The 18,479-nt window shown below is 44.3% G+C and overlaps 1 protein-coding gene across 1 annotated transcript in view; it reads left to right on the top strand.

Annotated features, from left to right (window-relative positions):
* The window catches only part of Ush2a (usherin), a 641,642-nt gene that overhangs the window by 596,236 nt on the left and 26,927 nt on the right, over positions 1 to 18,479 (top strand). The window contains exons 63-64 of the mRNA XM_035445085.1: positions 62 to 383; positions 16,843 to 17,049. Of these exons, the coding sequence (XP_035300976.1) occupies positions 62 to 383; positions 16,843 to 17,049 (529 nt within the window). The remainder of the gene's footprint in view (positions 1 to 61; positions 384 to 16,842; positions 17,050 to 18,479) is intronic.

The raw sequence follows: 18,479 nt of genomic DNA, 5'->3' as shown, positions 1-18,479 counted from the left end.
TTAAAAGAATTGTCCCAGAGAAATCTAAGGATCATCTGTGATTCTACCTTGTTTCCTGTAGGTATGAAATTCGTGTCCAAGCCTGCAATGTCCTGGCATGTACTTCCAGCGACTGGGCATCTACACAGACCACAGAGGTACCACCTGTGATGCAACCAGCCCCACATCTAGAGGTGCAGACAGCTTCAGGGAGCTTCCAGCCCATAGTAGCTGTGTGGTGGGCAGGACCACTCGAGCCCAATGGAAAAATCATATACTTTGAATTATACAGAAGACAAATAACAACCCAGCCTGGGAAGTCCAGTCCATTGTTAACCTACAATGGAAGCTTAAGCTCGTTTACAGATTCAGAACTACTACCCTTCACAGAGTATGAATATCAGGTAAGAACTCTGTATGTCTTATAAAAACCCAGGCTGCAATGGTGTGCACCCATCAGAGATCCCTTCCATACTGTTCCTTGCAATTCCAAAAGCCACTTAGTGAAATGTAGTTTCACAGAAGGTTGTTATATCCTTTCAGTTTTTCTAAGCAGTCAATGAGGGAAGGAAGACCATTCATTTTCACTTTTCCTTTCTTGGTTCTTGGTCCACATGCTTGCTTGTTCTGTGGGTTTCAGATGAATCCTTTATTAGAGATATGGTTTCTACTCTTAGACTTCCTTCTACCTGTGTCCTTGGTTATAAGTACTCCTTAAACCATCCTTAGGAAAATAACTCATGTGTTATAACAAAGCAAAATCGAGCACAGTGACAAACATCACCAGTCACGATGCTCAAGAGAAAGACAAGATGGTGAATCAAAAGGCTATAACTGATCTGCCTGTGGAAATAGAGAAAATTTAAAGAACAATCCACCTATCAATCAGTGGCATTAAAAATATTCACATACATTTTAAAAGGCTAGGAATTAAGAATGGCATTTGGAAAATATTTTGAAATCTATGGGGCTGTATGTGAGGCTTTGTTTTGCCATTGGATCTGCATGCATTGGCTCTGTGGCTGCCACACCATTTCCTGAGGAGGACAGATCTGCTGTCTCACTGCCTCCTACATAAGTGATGCACACAGCTTTGCACTCAGTCACACACTCACTGGGGGCTCAATTTTCATCAGCAACTCAAGATTTTAAAAGACAAAGGTTAGAGGTCTTTATGGAATTACCCCCAGCTCAAATTCAAAGTCTCTTCTCCATACCGTTTCCAAGTCCCATCCTTCGGTTTCATAGGCTCCCATAGTGCTCCTTCTTCTACTTAAGCCAGACTTGGTTTCTCTAGCTGTGGTTCAGAAAAAGCTTGCTAATGGATAACCCCTGAAGGTCATGCAAATACCAAGAAAAATCTTCAGATTAAAGAAAAAAAAGATTAAACCCAAAAAGCTTATCAAGGGCGCTGAAGCCCAGTTGGTAGGGTGCCTGCCTAGCAGGTCAGATGCCCTGGGTTCTGTTCCCAGCACTGCCAGAAGCTTGTATTCCCAGCACTCCAGAAGTTGAAGCTGGAGAATGCAAACCAGAATCACAATAAAATTACCAGGAATGTAACAGGTACAAAGAAATGTGATGATTTCATTAGAGGTGACATTTATACATGAAAAGACTATCTCAGGACAACATTGTATTTTCACAAGTTGCCTGAGGAAGTTAGTATTGAAATTGTAAATCAACTATTGAATTGCAGAAATACACAAACATAAATCCAAATTTATTGCTTGTAATTACAAATCTAAAAACTCTACTAGAAGCAAGAGTGTTCTCTTGGTTAGGTGCCAGCTATTGGGTTGCAAGACCTAATCTAAATAGATTGGAAGCTATTTATAGTATTTATTGACTTTTCTGCTTACGTATGAATATGTCTTCACAAAAAAATATTGTTTTGTGATAAGATGGCTACCTGGATAATATTGGCACAATTGTAGAGCAAATAGGAGATATACTTTGTTACTTCTGCTGGGCGGTGGTAGTGAACACTTTTAATCCCAGCAGGTGGAGGCAGGTGGATTTCTGTGAGTTCTATACCAGCCTGGTATACAAAACAAGTTCCAGGACAGCCAGGACTACAAAGAGAAACCATAATCCCCCCAAAGCAAAACAATAACAAAACAAAATTTGTTACCTTCTTTTTTTTAATTGTGTGTGTGTGTGTGTGTGTGTGTGTGTGTGTGTGTGTGTGTACACATGTACATGTGAGTGCAAGTACCTGTGAAGGCCAGTAGAGGGCATTTGATCCCCTTGAGCTATAGTTACAGGCACCTGTGCGCTCTCCAATGTGTATACTAGGGATCGCACTTAGCAAGTACAGCCATCACTCTTAACTGCCAAGCCCTCCCTACGGCCCCTCAAAATATTCCGAAAGCACAGCAAAGTAGAAGGCTTTGAGTAGGATGGTGGCTCATGTCAGTAAAGAACAATAACCTGTCTTTGCCCCTCTCAGAATCAGAACACAGTGAAACTGCCGAGGCCAGCATGGCCCCTCCCTTTATTCTTTTCTCATTAGCTTCACCAGAAAGCGTGCAGTTGTCAGAGATCCCTCAGTTCTCAATCAGGGTCTTAAGTAGATGGAACTGGCCTGGACTCTTTGGATTGTAGTAAATACTGAGATTCTGAAGATAAACTACTGACTACAGCTCCCTTGGCCTTTGCTGTGTCATTGGGGTAAAGCAGGATCACATATCTGTAGACATCTCAGCTCCATTTTTAAGGCATTTACGTTTTAGTTATGTGTTGTATCTCTAGTTGGGTTTCTCATCAAGAGTGTAGGATGGCCAAGGGACCCACATGATAGGCTGAGGTGAGTCGAAGACATCACAGGGCACTGTTGTTTTTGTAACTACCCCTGTTAATTGTGAGGCACAGTCCTCTCCTACACTCACACCACCTAAGTTGTTGACATTGCAAGTGTGAGCTATCACAGCTAATTGATTCTAGTTTGGTTTTGAGACAGGGTCTCCCTGTAGCCCTGTGTGGCCTGGAACTCAAATGTAGACCATGCTGGCCTTAAACTCAGAGATGGCCATTCTTCCTCTGCCTCTTCAAATGTTGCCATTAAAATCAAGCACCACAATGGGCATGCCATCCTACTATTCTTAAGGAAAAGCCCTACTCTTTACCTATAGAAGTAGAAATGAAGTCAGTGTTTACTGGGGAAGCATTTACAAGGTTTCCTTGAGAGCCCTTTTCTCATCCCTGTCGTTGTTGCATTGTTTTTCTGTGTTCCTCTCATTCTTTGGAGGTTAAGAGTTAACACTGTGTAAAATGAGACTTTCTGAGTTGTGAAAAGTTGAGTCATTTCCATTTCAACACAGCTCCTTCCTGGGAGTCTGAGATTCTGAAGGCTCAAACACAGAACATTAGGTTGAACAGAAAGAAAGAAAGAAAGAAAGAAAGAAAGAAAGAAAGAAAGAAAGAAAGAAAGAAAGAAGGAAGGAAGGAAGGAAGGAAGGAAGGAAGGAAGGAAGGAGGAAAACACGTAAGATGTAAAATCTGAATGGAGGGTGTTAGGAAATGCTTGTTTGTATTTCACGGAGATAGGTAGGTGGCTTTGTGTAACAAGGCAGGCAGAGTCCTATTAGAAATCCAATAGTCCATGTGAGTGCTGGAATCTGATTCTTAGCCCCATAGGTGTGCTTTCATGTCTCTATGCTGAGTGAAATCCTCTCAGGAGTAGACTGTTCTTTACATGGGCATCGCATGGCTGTTAGGCAAAGCCATGGGACACCTACACACTTCAGTTGGTATTTTTCCTACAATACCACTTTCTACTTTGAACCCTTCCCAACTGGACTGTGCTTAGCTAGACTCTTTATACCTTGAACTTCTGCCAGAAAGTTCTTGATGAATGAACAAGCGAGTTAGGACCACCATGATCTTCCCACAGGCTTCAGGAAGAACCAGGCACGCCTCCCTCCTGAGCTGTCCTAGGGTTTTGCAGAGTTGAGGATGGAACCCAGGGCTTTGCATGTGCAAGCTGAGCAAGCCTTCTACCATGGAGCTCTGCCCCAAGCCCTGCACTTTAGCTTTTACCTCAGGGAGAGATGTCTGGCTAATGAGCAGCTCCAGGTAATTCTGCATTCATATTCATACTCTCGCTCAAGGCAATGACTCGCCATGGAGTTGTGGGGCCTGCCAGGGCTCCCTTTCACTGACTCAAGCTGACAGGGACTTAATTAGCTCTCCTGAAACTTCCCCACATTGACAGATTTTTGCAGTAAGCACACACACACACACACACACACACACACACACACACACACACACACACACACACACACACACTCTCACTCAGGCTCCCAGGGCTCTGGTGCCTAGTGACTGGGTGACTGAGAATCTGTAGCTCAGCCTTGCCGGAGACTTTGACTCCCTGATGTGAGAGTCTGGTCTTGGGTCTGAGGCTGAAGCAGCCAGGTCATGCTGGAAGCTGCTACTTTCTAACCAGCCAACGATGTTCCCCAAGAGGAAGACCAGAGGGTTGTGAAGGAGCAGAGGGGTCCTTGGAGGCCTCACCAAAGGCAGGTGGATTAGACCTCAGTCGGGCACTGTGGGTGCCACAAAAGCTACACAGGTACGCATGATGAGCTAGGAGGGACTCAGAGAGACAGTGGCATCCAGCCTTCTGGGTATTTGAACAATTTAGCTTCCTCCTGCTTTCCCTCGTTGTCTGAGTTTACACTTGTTGTAAGAGAATGTCTCTGACCATGAAGCTTATACTGTGAACATTTATTGCTCGCAGTTCTGGAGATTTTGAAATCCACGACCCAGGTGCCCATAGATGCCATGTCTGGTGAGGGACCACTCTGCCTTGCCAAATGCCATCTTCTTGTCATATCTCATAATGCAGGGTGGAGAGGGAGAGGAAGAGGGAAAGAGGAAGGACACAGAGAGGGAGAGTCTAGTGTCTTCTCATAAGGACACCAACCCCGTGTGTGAGGGCTCCATCCAGCAGGAACTCACCACTCTCTAAGACCCAGCTCCAAATACCACTACGCTGAGAGTGAGACTCAGCATGTGGATTTCCAGTGGCTCATTTAGCAGGCAGCACCCCACTATAACAAGTAGTTTTCCTCGCCAGCTCCAAGTTCTAGAAAGAGTAAGCTACAGGAGTTCAAAGAAATTCACATCAAGTTTTAGCTTTTATTTATTTATTTACAGACAGGGCCTTACTATGAAGCCCTACATAGACTTGAATTCACAAAGATCTGTCTTTCTCAGTCTGCAGAGTACTGGGATTAAAGGCATGTACCACCACACCCCATGTTAATTTTACCTTCTCCTGACAGGTCTATGTAATCTGTAGCTTGTGAAACTACACAAAATAAATCCTGACCCAAAACACTTTCATTTAGTAACAATGTTTAGCTTTAAATTGTGTTGATACAACAGCTATGCTTTGTCCCACTTGGCTTGGGTCCTAGAACCCTGACAGATGTGTGTACAGAAGGCTGGGGTCGGGAAGGGTGTGTGAACTCCTCAGGCTGTAAACATCCAGGAGGAGGAGGCTGCAGTTGCTAGATTTGTACGCGCTGATCAATCAGGACAACACTCACACATGAGCAGAGCTAGGCTTTTCCTGAGCCTGGTCCCTATGAGGAATGATGTGGCCAATTCCCATGTGTCTGAGTCCTTGGAGTCCTGGGCATGGCTGTGACATGTCAACAGTGTGTGATCACTCAGGGCTTCCTTCACTCAGTTCTTCCTTCCTACATAGCTACTCATCACAGAAATGAGCATATGGACCTATCTTATTATGACCTAATCTATTTACTCACCAGTAAATTTATTTTAAAATTACAAAAGCATCATAATATGTAAGTATAAATAAGTCATAAATCTGTTTCACTTAGAGGCTATGAGTCCTTAGTGTCTTAGAGGAAACCTGTAACATCAATTTGATATCAAGCCTATGTTAGAACCAATAACAGAGGAACACATTAAGCTAGACTGCACTCAAGGGAATTGCTCTGCTTGTCTGGGGGAGAGACTAAAGGAACTCCTCAACACCAAGAGAAAGACTAAGACATCAGGCCTTGGCAACCCAAGGCAAGACTAAAAGCTCTTGTTCTTTCTCTGCTCCATCCCTCAGTCCCTCAGCCCCTCATTCCCTCAGTCCCCCTCCCCCTCCATCTCTTGGTCCTTCTCTTCATCCCCCTCTCATCTTCTCTTGTCCCTGGGTAGCTTCACCCAGTACAACACATAGGCTTGCTTTGGGTTAAATCAGCATAAAAATAAATGTGCTCAAGATACCATACCTAGGAATGTAATTCAGCCAACATAATAATGGTTGTTATTATCATCATCCTCCTTGCTGAATAAGCAAGAGGACTGCCCTTCAGTCTTAAGCCTGCCACAACAGGACTCTAAACTTGGCCTGTTATGCCACATGCCTTCCTAAGAACTGAGAGAATGAAGCCCTGTAAGTGAGCATGCCTCATCCATGGTCCACTTTCTCCAAGTGGGAAATGCTTTCAGTCTGAAGCAAGAATCGCACTGTACAGCCCCACACCAAAGACACCTGGGAAGGGCGTGGATCCCTGTTTCTTCACCTCTCACAACTTCTCTTCTCCACAAGAACAGCAGAGTTAGAATCACAAAATTGGGGCTGGGAAGATGGCTCTCTGTACAGCATAAGCACAAAGCCCTGGGTTTGAATCCCAGTACTCACATTAAAGGAAACCCAGGAATAGTCATGGACACTTGTAACCAAAGGACTGAGGAAGCAGAGGTGGAAACAGAGACAGTTGCATCCTTGGGATTCACTGATGAGCCAGTCCAGCTCACTAGGGAAGCCCCAAACCACAAAGGCTCAAAAAGGAGGTAGATGGTGGCTGAAGAAAAACAGCTGAGGTTAGGTTCTTGCCTCTATACTTGTACACACACACACACATACACACCGCAAACCTTGGGTGATGTTTAATTTCACCTGGCTTCCTTTCTGTCATTTACTACTCAGGTGTGCTATAGGAATGAGCATTGTGTATTAGTAGGACTCCTGGGTCTTGGGCCCATGCTCCACCCCCAGTCTGTCCATAGAGCCAGATGAAGGGAACTCTGGTCTGTATAGGTGAATCTTCAGGAGTAGACGGCACCAATTTCTAATCAAGAGCTCAAGTGGCTCTGAAGGTGTGGGTGTGGGTTGTTCCAGTCCATCTTTCTTTGTCCTCAACTTCTCTCTTCAGAGAAACAATCAAGTGGCCACTCACACAGGACTGAGGACTCTACCCCCATGCCCATCATTGAGAGTCTTACTGTACTTTTCTCTGCCAGCTCTTTGCCTCGTCTTGCTTGCTTTCTGATGCCCTCACCACCACGCCAGACCCCCTTCCTAAGCCTTTTCTGTACCACATTTAGCCGCAACTTATCAAGCATGTTTTCTGTTTGGCTTTGGACTTGCATTTGATGAGGTGTTAATCTCACTAACATATTTGTGACCAGCACGGAGGCTTCTGTTTGTTTAGTTTCTCCCACAAGAACTGAGCTCCCGCCATCTCATCTTCCACAGCTCAAGGTCTTGAATGATTTATCGACATTGTCTGACTCAGCCTGTCTATGGTTCTATTACAGCAGAGCCTGAATGCATAGATGTAACTTTGACCCCCCCCAAAAAAAATCCCCAGAGATAGGGAACTCGGGGCTACCACTGGGCCATGGGCCACACCCCATTTGGCCTTGGTCATGTCCTTCCTTCCTGAGGGAGGCCAAAGGCTCCCTGAGGGAGGCCAAAGGCTCCCTCAGGAATCTATTCTTAAACCACTATCACTTGCCAGCCTTTCAGATTGCCTTTGATACAGGCACACATCTGAATACAGTTACACACACATCTGAACCCCAGGAAGCACTCACCTGAACACGGGTAGAGAATGACTTACATTTCACTTGGGGTGAAATTGAACCTTCTATTGTTGTGTGATGGGGAATGTATTGTGTATGTTTATCTTATTGATTGTTAAATAAAATAGTTTGGCCAATGAGATAGCAAGTTAGATGAGACTAGGAGTCAAAGAGGATTCTGGGAAATGTAGTAGTGAAGTGCTGATCCAGGCAGGAAGTGACATAGCAAGGAGACTCATATTTAAGTGAAGGAGACACAGGAAGGGCCCCTTTTTCCCGTTCGCCTCTTTTAGCAGCAGGATGTGAGCCACCAGCAAGGAGGGACGCCAACAAGGCATCCGATAAGATAAGTCTTATAAAATATATAGGTTTATGATAATTGAGACTGAGCTAACAGATGAGAATCCTAGTCATTGGCCAAGCAGCATTGTACCTAATACAAGTTTCTGTGTATTCATTTGGGCCTAACTCGGGCAGGCGGCTGGCGTAAAGCTCAGAGGTGGCGGTGGGGATCAGGCGGCATTTGGCAGAAAGATTTATCGTAACAGTTGGGTATTTGCTGGAAATCACACATTAAAAGCCCTAGAGTCTTCTTCGGTGGGGTGAAGATGGGTCACTGTCCCTGCCCTCATGGCTCCTCACTAACAGTTGTGTTTCTGCGGTATGTTGGCACATCTTTAAGGGACTGCCCTGATTAATAACTGACATAGGAGGGCCCAGCACTCTGTGGGCGGCACCATCCCTTAGCAAGTATATGAGAAATTAGCTAAGCACGATCCTGGAAAGCTTGCCCTACACTTAGCAAATTGCATTATACTGCTAGGCACTTCAGTTTCCTTGTGAGAGTATTAATGCCAACTGCATGGAATTGTTGAAATGATTAAATGCCTTGATTAACCACCACAGGTATGACCAACCTCTTGACATTGTAACTGTAGCTGGAAGTTTCTCTTCCTCTTGCCAGTTCCTGAATAACCTCTCTGAGACTTAATATTAATTATAATTGTTTGGCCAGTGGCTCAGGCATATTACTAACTAGCTCTCACATTTAAATTAAGCTATTTCTATTAATCTACGTATTGCCAGGTGGCTGTGGCTTACCAGTAATGCTCTGCCATCTGACTCCTCCAGAAGCTACATGGAGTATCCCTGACTCTGCCTTCTTTCTCTTTGTAACTCTATTTGTATTTCCCACCTAGCTCTATTCTGCCTAGCTATTGGACAGATCCTCTTCTTTATTAACCAATAGTAATAAAACATATTCCCAGCATACAGAGGAGCAGGCCACATCACTCCCCATTTCTGTCTAATTAAGAAGGAAGGTTTTAACTTTAATATAGTAATATTAAATATAACAAGACAGGTATCAAGCAAGAATTACAGTCACAATATTTAGTCTATTTGTATTTGACAAATTTAAAGAAAATACGCTATCATCTATCCTATCTTTGTGAGTCTAAAGTTTCATATTTAACTTTTTATCATAACTAAGGAAAACTATACAGAGGGGCATCGCACATGAGCAACCTTAATCTCTCATCTACAAAGTTCATGCTGGAGATCCACATAACCCAGCTACAACAACAAAACTCTCACAGTGCTTTCAGTAAAGTTTACAGCTCTGTGTTGGGTCAATTTCACTCTTGGGGCATAATGGGGCCGTGGATCAGACACACCTGGTAGCAAAGACAGCAAGCAAGCTAATGGGCAAAGGGAGCTGTTTCCCTCCTGTGTGTTCCCTCTGAAAGCGGAATGATATCAAGTTCCTGTTCCCTTCAAAGCGGAGCAGACAGCACAAAACTTAGCAAGCAGTAAACTCCAAACCTTCGTTCTCATGAAGTGGGAATTAAGGTTAATTCAGTGGCTCTCACTCTATTTTAGCCGGCTCTCCCACCTCATGGTTTAGAAGGGAGTCCTAGGCGCATCTATGGGGCAGTCCAGCCGCTGCCGCCCGGGCCTCGGCAGTGGAGACAGTAGACGGTCATTTACAACATGGGCAATGTCTCCTAAGGACTTTAGCAACTTCACGTCTCTGAATTTCAAAAGTGCAGGTAGAAAGCAAGACAGTGCCCCCCCCCCTTTGCATCCCCGTCTTCCACTAGATCCCGGAATTTAATCTTGCTTGATCCCAAGTGTTCCCATGAAAAAAACCCGGAACGCAGGGACTCCATACAAGGAAGATTCTCACAGATCAGCAAGGTACCTGGCAAACAGAGGCCCCGGGCAAAGCCCATTTGATGATGAAAGAGTCAGACAGGTAATGAAGCAGGCAGCTTCACAAAGCCCCCAGACAAGAAGCCCTGCCCAGCTGGAGCCTGTAGGCGAGTCACAAAATAAAATAGTCCCATAGGCGTGCAATTGCAGATTCGTTGCTTTCTCTCTTCAGCGGTGAGCCTCTTTACGCAGTTCCGGCAAAGCCCATCCTGGTGTTACTATTCAAACATATTCAAAACCCGTGGCAAGCTACCCCTTAAAAAGGCATTAGCCTGAATGCCCAGGGAACACACTCCAAGACTGTAGAGGGACTGATAGGATTTCCTTGATTGTATCTTTTTATTTATGAGGCATAATTTATGAATGCCAGGGAGCAAACTGCACTGACGGATGACTAAACAGCGCCCAAACCATAAATTAGGAGCCACGTAGGAAGAAGTGTAGATTGGGATCGAATCTATTGAATTAGCTGTTGGCCCACGCCAATACAGGTATTGGAAAGACCCTTTTAATATCCATTTGCCTCCCCCGTGGGAGAGTGATAACAATCACTTTCCATGCCCCTGGGAAACAAATAATTTAATTGTTTGCCTGTTAACATGCAACCTATTTACTCTACTGATTAATGACTGGCATGGCTGCTCATGTTGTAGTTTTCTTTTTAATTTCTGATGTGAATTTTTAACGCTGTGAAAGACAGCTGTATTTTCATTCTCTGGTTTGTAAAGAAAAAAAAAAAAGTGAGGTCTCCTCCTTACTGCTACATGAAATAAGCTTGTCCTCAGAATTACTTGAAGTGCTGTTTAATCGATCATTCCATGAGGAATGTTTTTAATCAGACATTCCACAAGGAGACATGAGAGGGAATGTCACCAAGTGCATTCCATGCAAGCATGAGGTCATGAGTTCGAGCCCCTAGAATCTAGTAAGAACAAAGAAACAGAAGTAGTAGTAGTACATACTTATAATTGTAGTGCTGTTGAAACAGGACCCCTGAGGCTCACTGGCCAATCAAGCTCACACACACACACACACACACACACACACACACACACACACACACATTTGTGTTTGTTTCAAAGACTGTAAGTACTGCTGATGCCAAAACACACTCTAAACAGACACTTGGAGTCAGACTTTTTTGTTGGGACCATCTGCTCCCCAATAATGGTATGGAGACTTCTTATTAATTATGAAAGCTCGGCCAATAGCTTAGGCTTGTTTTTAGCTAGCTCTTACAACTCAAATTAACCCATTTCTGTCCATCTACATGCTTCCCTGAGGCTCACTTACCTCATCTCCTGCTCCCCCCATGTCGCTGCCCTTCTTTTCCCAGCATCCTCTGTGCCTGGAAGTCCTGCCTAGCTATTGGCTGTTCAGCTTTTTATTAAACCAATCAGAGTGACACTTCTTCACAGAGTACAGAAAGATTATTCCACAACAGACACTCTCTGAAGATTGTGCCTAGATTTCTGCTCCTGGTTCTATAATATTTTGCAAAGAATATTGGGCGCAAGAATCAGCCGAAAGCATGCTGAGAACCTGTGTTCTGGGGTCATCTCACCAGAAATGCTGGTCCAAGGGCCCAAAATAATGTGGAAGACCCCTGTCCAGGAGTCCGCTGTGGCACTGGGCTCAAAGACAATCCAAAGAGTACTTACTGTTTCCACAGCTGTCCAGGTGTGGCAGCTTAGTGGCAGGTGCTCACACTTCAGTAATTAAAATTATTCAAAGAACGATACAGTGATTAGTCTTTGAGGGAAATGAGTAAATTAAAGAACAGCTTTCTAATTTTAATGGACAACAAGCAAAAAGATGATATGTGTCTGTAGTTAGATTAAATACACATATCACTGAAAACAGTGCTGTGTGTCTATCTAGGTAGCAAGTCAAACTGACATCACTAATGTGTTGATCGATGTCAAGTACAGAATCCATGGTTAAACATTTCATCTATTTTATATTTATTAAAAGTATTTGTGGTTTCTACATCTTGCACTGTAACACTTCCCAATGTTACAATAAAAAAAAAAAAAGAAAGAAAGAAAAAAGAAAACCTTGATCCGTGCTGGCCTGCTCACCTGTTCAGTCTCTAACAGTTCCCTCCTGGGAAGTTCTGGACTGTAATGCGTGGTGTTACGTGAGCCGCATGAACACATATACAGTGTTATCAAATGTAAACAGTGAGTATTTCAGAAGGTACTGTAACCATCATTAATTTGTTTATTGGGAAAGTGTGTTTAGGAGATGCCCTGGGTATATAGCCTTTTTGTCCCTCTTCATCATGGAATTCATAGTAGGTTCATGTGTGTTCAGAAGATACTTGATGTTCTGTTGTTTTTATGTTGATCCACTAAAACTAAAGGGCCGGGAGCTGACGGATGCGATTGGGTAGTGAAATGCCTACCTAGCATGCAAGAGGTCCGAAATTCATCTCCTAGGACCAAAAGCAAAGCTCACTCTAACACACTAGCCAATATTTCTCCATCCATGTTAGCCCACTTCCTGCCACTGCAAAAAAATGTTTGAGGTGACGTAAGGAGGGAATGTCTTCCTCGGCTACTCCAGAGGCCGCCGGCCATGGCCACTGAGATCCATTGTTTCTGGGCCTGTGAAAGAGGGGGGCACAGTGGAGCAAGCTGCTCACCTCATGGCAGCCAGAACTAAGAGAAGGAGTGACAAGAGGCCAGGACAAGTTGCACATTCAATGACACCCCAGTGACTTTCTTCTAATATCCCATTACTGAATGTGATGGGTGTTCCACATACCAATTCCCAAATTCCTAAGTGAGTCCCATTTCCCATAACTGTCACCTGTGAGGAGCTAAGCCTTCCACATGTGACTTCTGGTGGACACTTATGATGTAAGCCATAATGCCACTCTGTTAGATATGTTAACAAATTCAGTATTGTTTTTTAAAAAGAAATCATAGACATAATCTGTGTTAATATTCTAATTAGGAACCCAGAATATACTTCAGTCCGTGTCTTGCTTAACTGGGCATGGATAAAACATGATAAGGAATTTTTGATAATAGAATTTTTGTTTTAACACAGAGCAGGCATAGAAGGGGAAAGAGGGTAGAGGGCAGAGAATGAGAAAAGCTGCCATCACAGAGTCTCTGTCTTTTTCTTCTGGCATTTTGTATAACACACATAGCTACCTTTCCCACCCGTAAGACCCACCTTGCTTAGTGTCTGTCTGTCGGCCTTCTCCTCACTGTAACCATTTTCATTTTCACTGTAGCTCCTGTAAATAGGCTTAGCCTGTTTTGCATAAGCATGTTGATTTATATGAATGCTATTTTGATCTCAAATTGATTGAATACTAAGAAGGAAGCCTAGGGGGCAAAGAGCTTTGTGTTATAAAGGTCTCTTGTCTTTGACAAGAGAGAATACTAGGTCCTACGTACATTCCCCTGCTCTGAGAGGGATTTTATATTGTCTGTATTTTAGAAGATAATATTCCCCAATACACTAACACCTATACACTGAGGCCCACTTGTTTTCAAATATAATGGACCGAGGACAACCTGAGTTTGGTTCCCAGCACTTGCATGCAGAAGCTCATAACCACCTCCAGCTCTAGCTCCAGGGAGCTGGAGCCCTCTCTGGCCTCCTCAGGAAGCTGCAGCCATGTGCACAGAGCTACACACTGACAAATAGACATGCACAACTAAAAACAATTAAATTATTAGATTACGTCACATTTTGAAACTAAGATCCACCAGATCAAAGCCCTGTAGCAGAGGAAGGCATGAAGGTCAACCCTAACTCCAGGAGCAGCTTCATAATCCCATGCTGCATTGACATGGAAAATGATGAGTCACTTCCGGTCACACCCCCCAGAGGACTCTAAACCAACAAGCACAGAGATAACTTTCACAACCTGGCTTCCTGCTACAGTAGCCTATATGTAGATGTCCATCAGTAGATAGATGGACAAAGACGATGTGGTCCAAACACACTGACATTTTATTCAGCTGTGAGGTGGAAAGAAGTGACGATGCCTGCAGGGAAATGGCCATAGCTGAATGTCATCGTGTAAAGCAAAATGAGTCCGACTCAGAGAGGCAAACAGTGTGTGTTGTCTTCATATGCGGAATCTGGACTGTGTGTGTGCATGTGTGTACATGTGTGTACATGTGTGTGTGTGTACATGTGTGTACATGTGTGTACATGTGTGTGTGTGTGTGTACATGTGTGTGTGTGTACATGTGTGTGTGTACATGTGTGTGTGTACATGTGTGTACATGTGTGTACATGTGTGTACATGTGTGTGTGTGTGTGTACATGTGTGTACATGTGTGTACATGTGTGTACATGTGTGTGTGTGTGTGTACATGTGTGTGTGTGTACATGTGTGTGTGTACATGTGTGTACATGTGTGTACATGTGTGTACATGTGTGTACATGTGTGAACTTGTACGAACAGGAAAGTAGAATAAGGACCATAATGGGCATAGAAGAGAACTTAAAGAAGCAGAGGAGGCAGAAGGAGGGGTGGTGGAGTCCGTGTGAGATGGAAGGAAAGGGGACAAGTTAGAGGGAGTCAGGGCCCAGCGAGAAGACCGGAGGGCAGGGAAGAGCAGTGGATGAAAAGCGCAGATAAAAACAAAATCTTAACACACATGTGTGCAAACACCACAGTGAAGCCCACCTGGGTCTTAACTTTAAAATTTAATGTTAAAAAAGGAGAAACGAATGCTCTCAGCCCTGGGCTGCACTGTCCCCTCTACTTCTTTGGTGGCCTCCCTTTAGAGCATCTGTCTCCACAGCTCCCAGCCACCCCTGTCCCCCATGTGGCAGTTGTCTCTATGGGCTCTCTGCAGTTATTTGCTGGATTTATCTGTTATCAAACCTCCCTCCACAGGCTTCCTGCTTGTGACCCCTGACTAATATCAGCATGCCTGTAAACTGCCAAGAGCCTGTTCCTGGCAGGGAATCTGATATTGACCTTTGCACTCTATTTTACATCTTTCCTAGAATATTGTCTCTTCAAATCTTGTCACTCATCTGCCGTGAAAGTCCTCTCCATTCCATCCATCCCTGGGAGGTTGCAGTTACAGTGCTTGGTCTCCAGGTCCCCGAGCCAGGTACCCCTCCCTCTAGAGGCTTGATATATGATCTCCTCATCAATAACCTAGTATTCTATCCCACACTGTAAGTGTGACCTTGGCCTTTTCAAAGGGCACAAGAGCAGCCTGGGTGGTACTCTGGCTTGGATGCTAGCTTGCAGAAGCCTGGCTGTCATGGAGACACTCTCCTGTTCTTCCCTCCCCAGCCTATCACAGGGAATTTGCTCAGTTGAGACAATTTTCTCAACGTGTCTTCCACCTTTGCATATTAAGGGACCTCACCTAATCTAGACTTTCAGACCCTTGGTACCTTATTTACACAGAACAGCAACCTGAAAAATCCAAAGCCTGCTTGGCTGGAAAGAGTACAATTTGAGCGCCTTACCTACAAACACCCATACAGAGTACACAGACATCCACAAAATGAAATATTTTAAAGTGCCTGGAAAAAAAAGAGTCCGTAAAAATTGTGAGTGATTATATGCAAATCAGGAGAGACTTCGAACACCTTTAAAGGGCTGGTTTCACCGGGACGCAGGTTGGTTTTCTCTTTTGAAAAGGGAGCTGCTGGCAATCCTATTGGCAGGGGGCTGGAGATTTACATTTGACAGCAGCTCAACCTCAGAACTTTGCTTTCACAAAGGCACCTGCCCCAGAAAGAAACACAAATGCTGACAGGACTTGGCCTCCTGTTAAGAGTCTGCTGAGGTGTTTCTTCTCCAGAAGGTGTACTGATGTAAGAACAAAATAAGACGAAACTCCCACTACAGACTACTCTCGGGCTCTTCCCCAGTGTAGCTTGTTTTTAAACATTCTGCATGCCTCCCAGGACTGCACACCTGAAGACTGTACAAACTCCAAGGAACTTCCCGTACTTGTTTTTAAAGACCCATGGTAATTTATTTTCTTAATAAGCAGAGTAAAAGACAACCAACAAAGGAAAAAAAAAATCCCCCAAAGTTACAGTTGCACCTGAGAGCTTAGTAAGGAATACCACTTGGAGACACAGTCCTCTTGTGTTGCCATTCCCATCTATCATTCTGATTGATCACTGTGTGGTTGGCCGTTATTGGGCCTAATTTAACCCTATGTGCTCGCACATCCATCCGCCTGGTCTATTGTACCTGACATTCTACAAATTACTTACTCATGCAAATGGTGACCCAACGCAACCTTTTAGGATATTCGTGTTTAATTATACAAATGGTTCTTGATAAATAAGATTATACATCGCCCCATATGCTTATCCCCTCCTTGATGAACAGAAATTTGATTTTCATGCAGATTTAATGGAGAGGGTGTTTAAGAATTGCTGAGTTTTATGGAGTCCAAGAATCCATCCAGTCTGAAGGAACTGAAAAAAAAAAAAGCCACTCGGCTGCCCTGCAGAGGCAGAGGGGAGCTTGTCAGCCAGCTGCAACCTACCTGAGCTTCCTCCTTGTCCTGTGATCCTTTGTAATTCCAAACTTGCAAGATCAAAATTTAAACTATTGTGTTTGGCTGGTTTGGGTGGCTGATCTATCTATCTTTACTTTTTATTGAGACACCATAGCCCTGACTGGTCTGGAACTCACTCTGCAGGCCAGACTGGCCTTGAACTCACAGAGATCTACCTGCCTCTGATTTCCAAGTGCTAGGATTAAAGGTGTGCACCACTAAGCCCCAGCCTGATACTCTTTTCCGGTGTGAAGGTACCTTTGTGTTTGATGAGTCTTGTTGATTCGTTTTTAAGGTATGGGCAGTGAATTCTGCAGGAAAAGCCCCAAGTACCTGGACTCGGTGTAGAACTGGACCTGCCCCACCAGAAGGTCTCAAAGCACCCACATTCCACACTGTGTCCTCCACCCAAGCAGTGGCCAACATCAGTGCACCTGAGAGACCCAATGGGAATGTCACCCTCTACCGGCTCTTCTCCAACTCCAGCGGGAGGAACACCGTGGTGAGCACACAAGACCCGATACTCAGCAGGGCTCTTCCTGAAGGCCACTGCCTCTGTGCTCTGCCTCTTTGTCCTTTTCCATCCTTCCTAGGCCTCGGCTCTCATTGCCTGTGACAAACAGAGGGTCCTTCTGAGAGACTGAGCCTTTAGGAAGAAGGAAACATCTAAACAGGAACAAGTACCAGGGTGGTACTGAAGATCCCAGAGATGTAGGAAACCCAAGACTTCACACATAGGCAAATTAACTTAATTTAGAAAAATGGAGGCCAGGTACTTGAAGAATGGTGGCATGTCTACATGTGATAAGGTTGATGGAGTAAATGTTAATAGTAAAAAGAAAAAAGGAAGCAAAGAATGTTCTGGGAACCCCAATTTTCATATACACAGAGAGAGATAAAGGAGAAAGAGAGAGAGAGGGAGAGAGAGAGGGAGAGAGAGAGAGAGAGAGAGAGAGAGAGAGAGAGAGAGAGAGAGATCTATGAAAAGGAAAATCTGGGCTCTGTTAGTAAAGGTATATTCAAGAAAGAAACACTGGGCACAGCTGTCTCCACAGCCATCATTAGCACACTGAGGAAAGGCAGGAGGCAGAAAAGAGAACGGAGGGATCTTATAGAACAGGTTATAACCATGGCTGTTGTTGAGAGGGAAGCCATGCAGGAAACAAAGGAAGAAAACATGGCACACATCAATAAGGCAAGAGTAGTTTGGCAAGGCAATTGCTTTTGTAAAGGGGGCAGCGGAGGTGGGGGTGGGGTGGGTGGCAAGACAGACTAGCTAGGAAGCAGAGTGGGACCTGAACAGGAAGTTTACTTGGTGTTTACTCTGATACGGGGGTTGGGGAGGGGTGCGGTGGCTATGTCTTTTCCCCACTTGGTGAGGTCTGACCTCACAGTCTTTTGAGATTGACTAGTTTTAAAGGAAATGAGGGGAAACTAGAGAGGACATGCGCTTCAATCACTTAAATTCCCAGAACAGGGTAGGGGGTAGTAAAGGAACGAATGGTTTTCTGGGTGGGAGCATTAAGATATTTGCACAAGGGTTTTACAAGGTGAGGAAGATCAAAATATTTCAGTTTCCTTGTCATAAACAGAAGTTTTTCAGTATTTGACAGAAAAGACTAATATTTAATGTTCCTTGCAACTACAAACCCACCTCTCAGGTGACAGACTGAGAGTCACCTAGTCGCTACTCTCTTATCCCTTGCCTCTGTGGCATGGCTTGGGTCTCTCCCTTGTGGCTCGTGAGTAAGTGGAGATTATAATACTCTGTTCACATAGGCTTATAGAGAGATTGAGCAGATCCCAGTATTACATTATGAATTATTTAGGCCAATTTAGGGAACGATTTGGGCAACTGTGGAGAAATCCTCAGAGGCTAGCACACTCGGTGCTGAGACACAATTTCCCAAGAAGACCCGTATGCAGACAAGG

This window comes from Cricetulus griseus, chromosome 5 (assembly GCF_003668045.3).
Source record: "Cricetulus griseus strain 17A/GY chromosome 5, alternate assembly CriGri-PICRH-1.0, whole genome shotgun sequence".
Taxonomy (NCBI): Eukaryota; Metazoa; Chordata; class Mammalia; order Rodentia; family Cricetidae; genus Cricetulus; species Cricetulus griseus.
The sequence above is the reverse complement of the archived record's forward strand: the minus strand, read 5'-3'. Positions and strand labels throughout refer to the sequence as shown.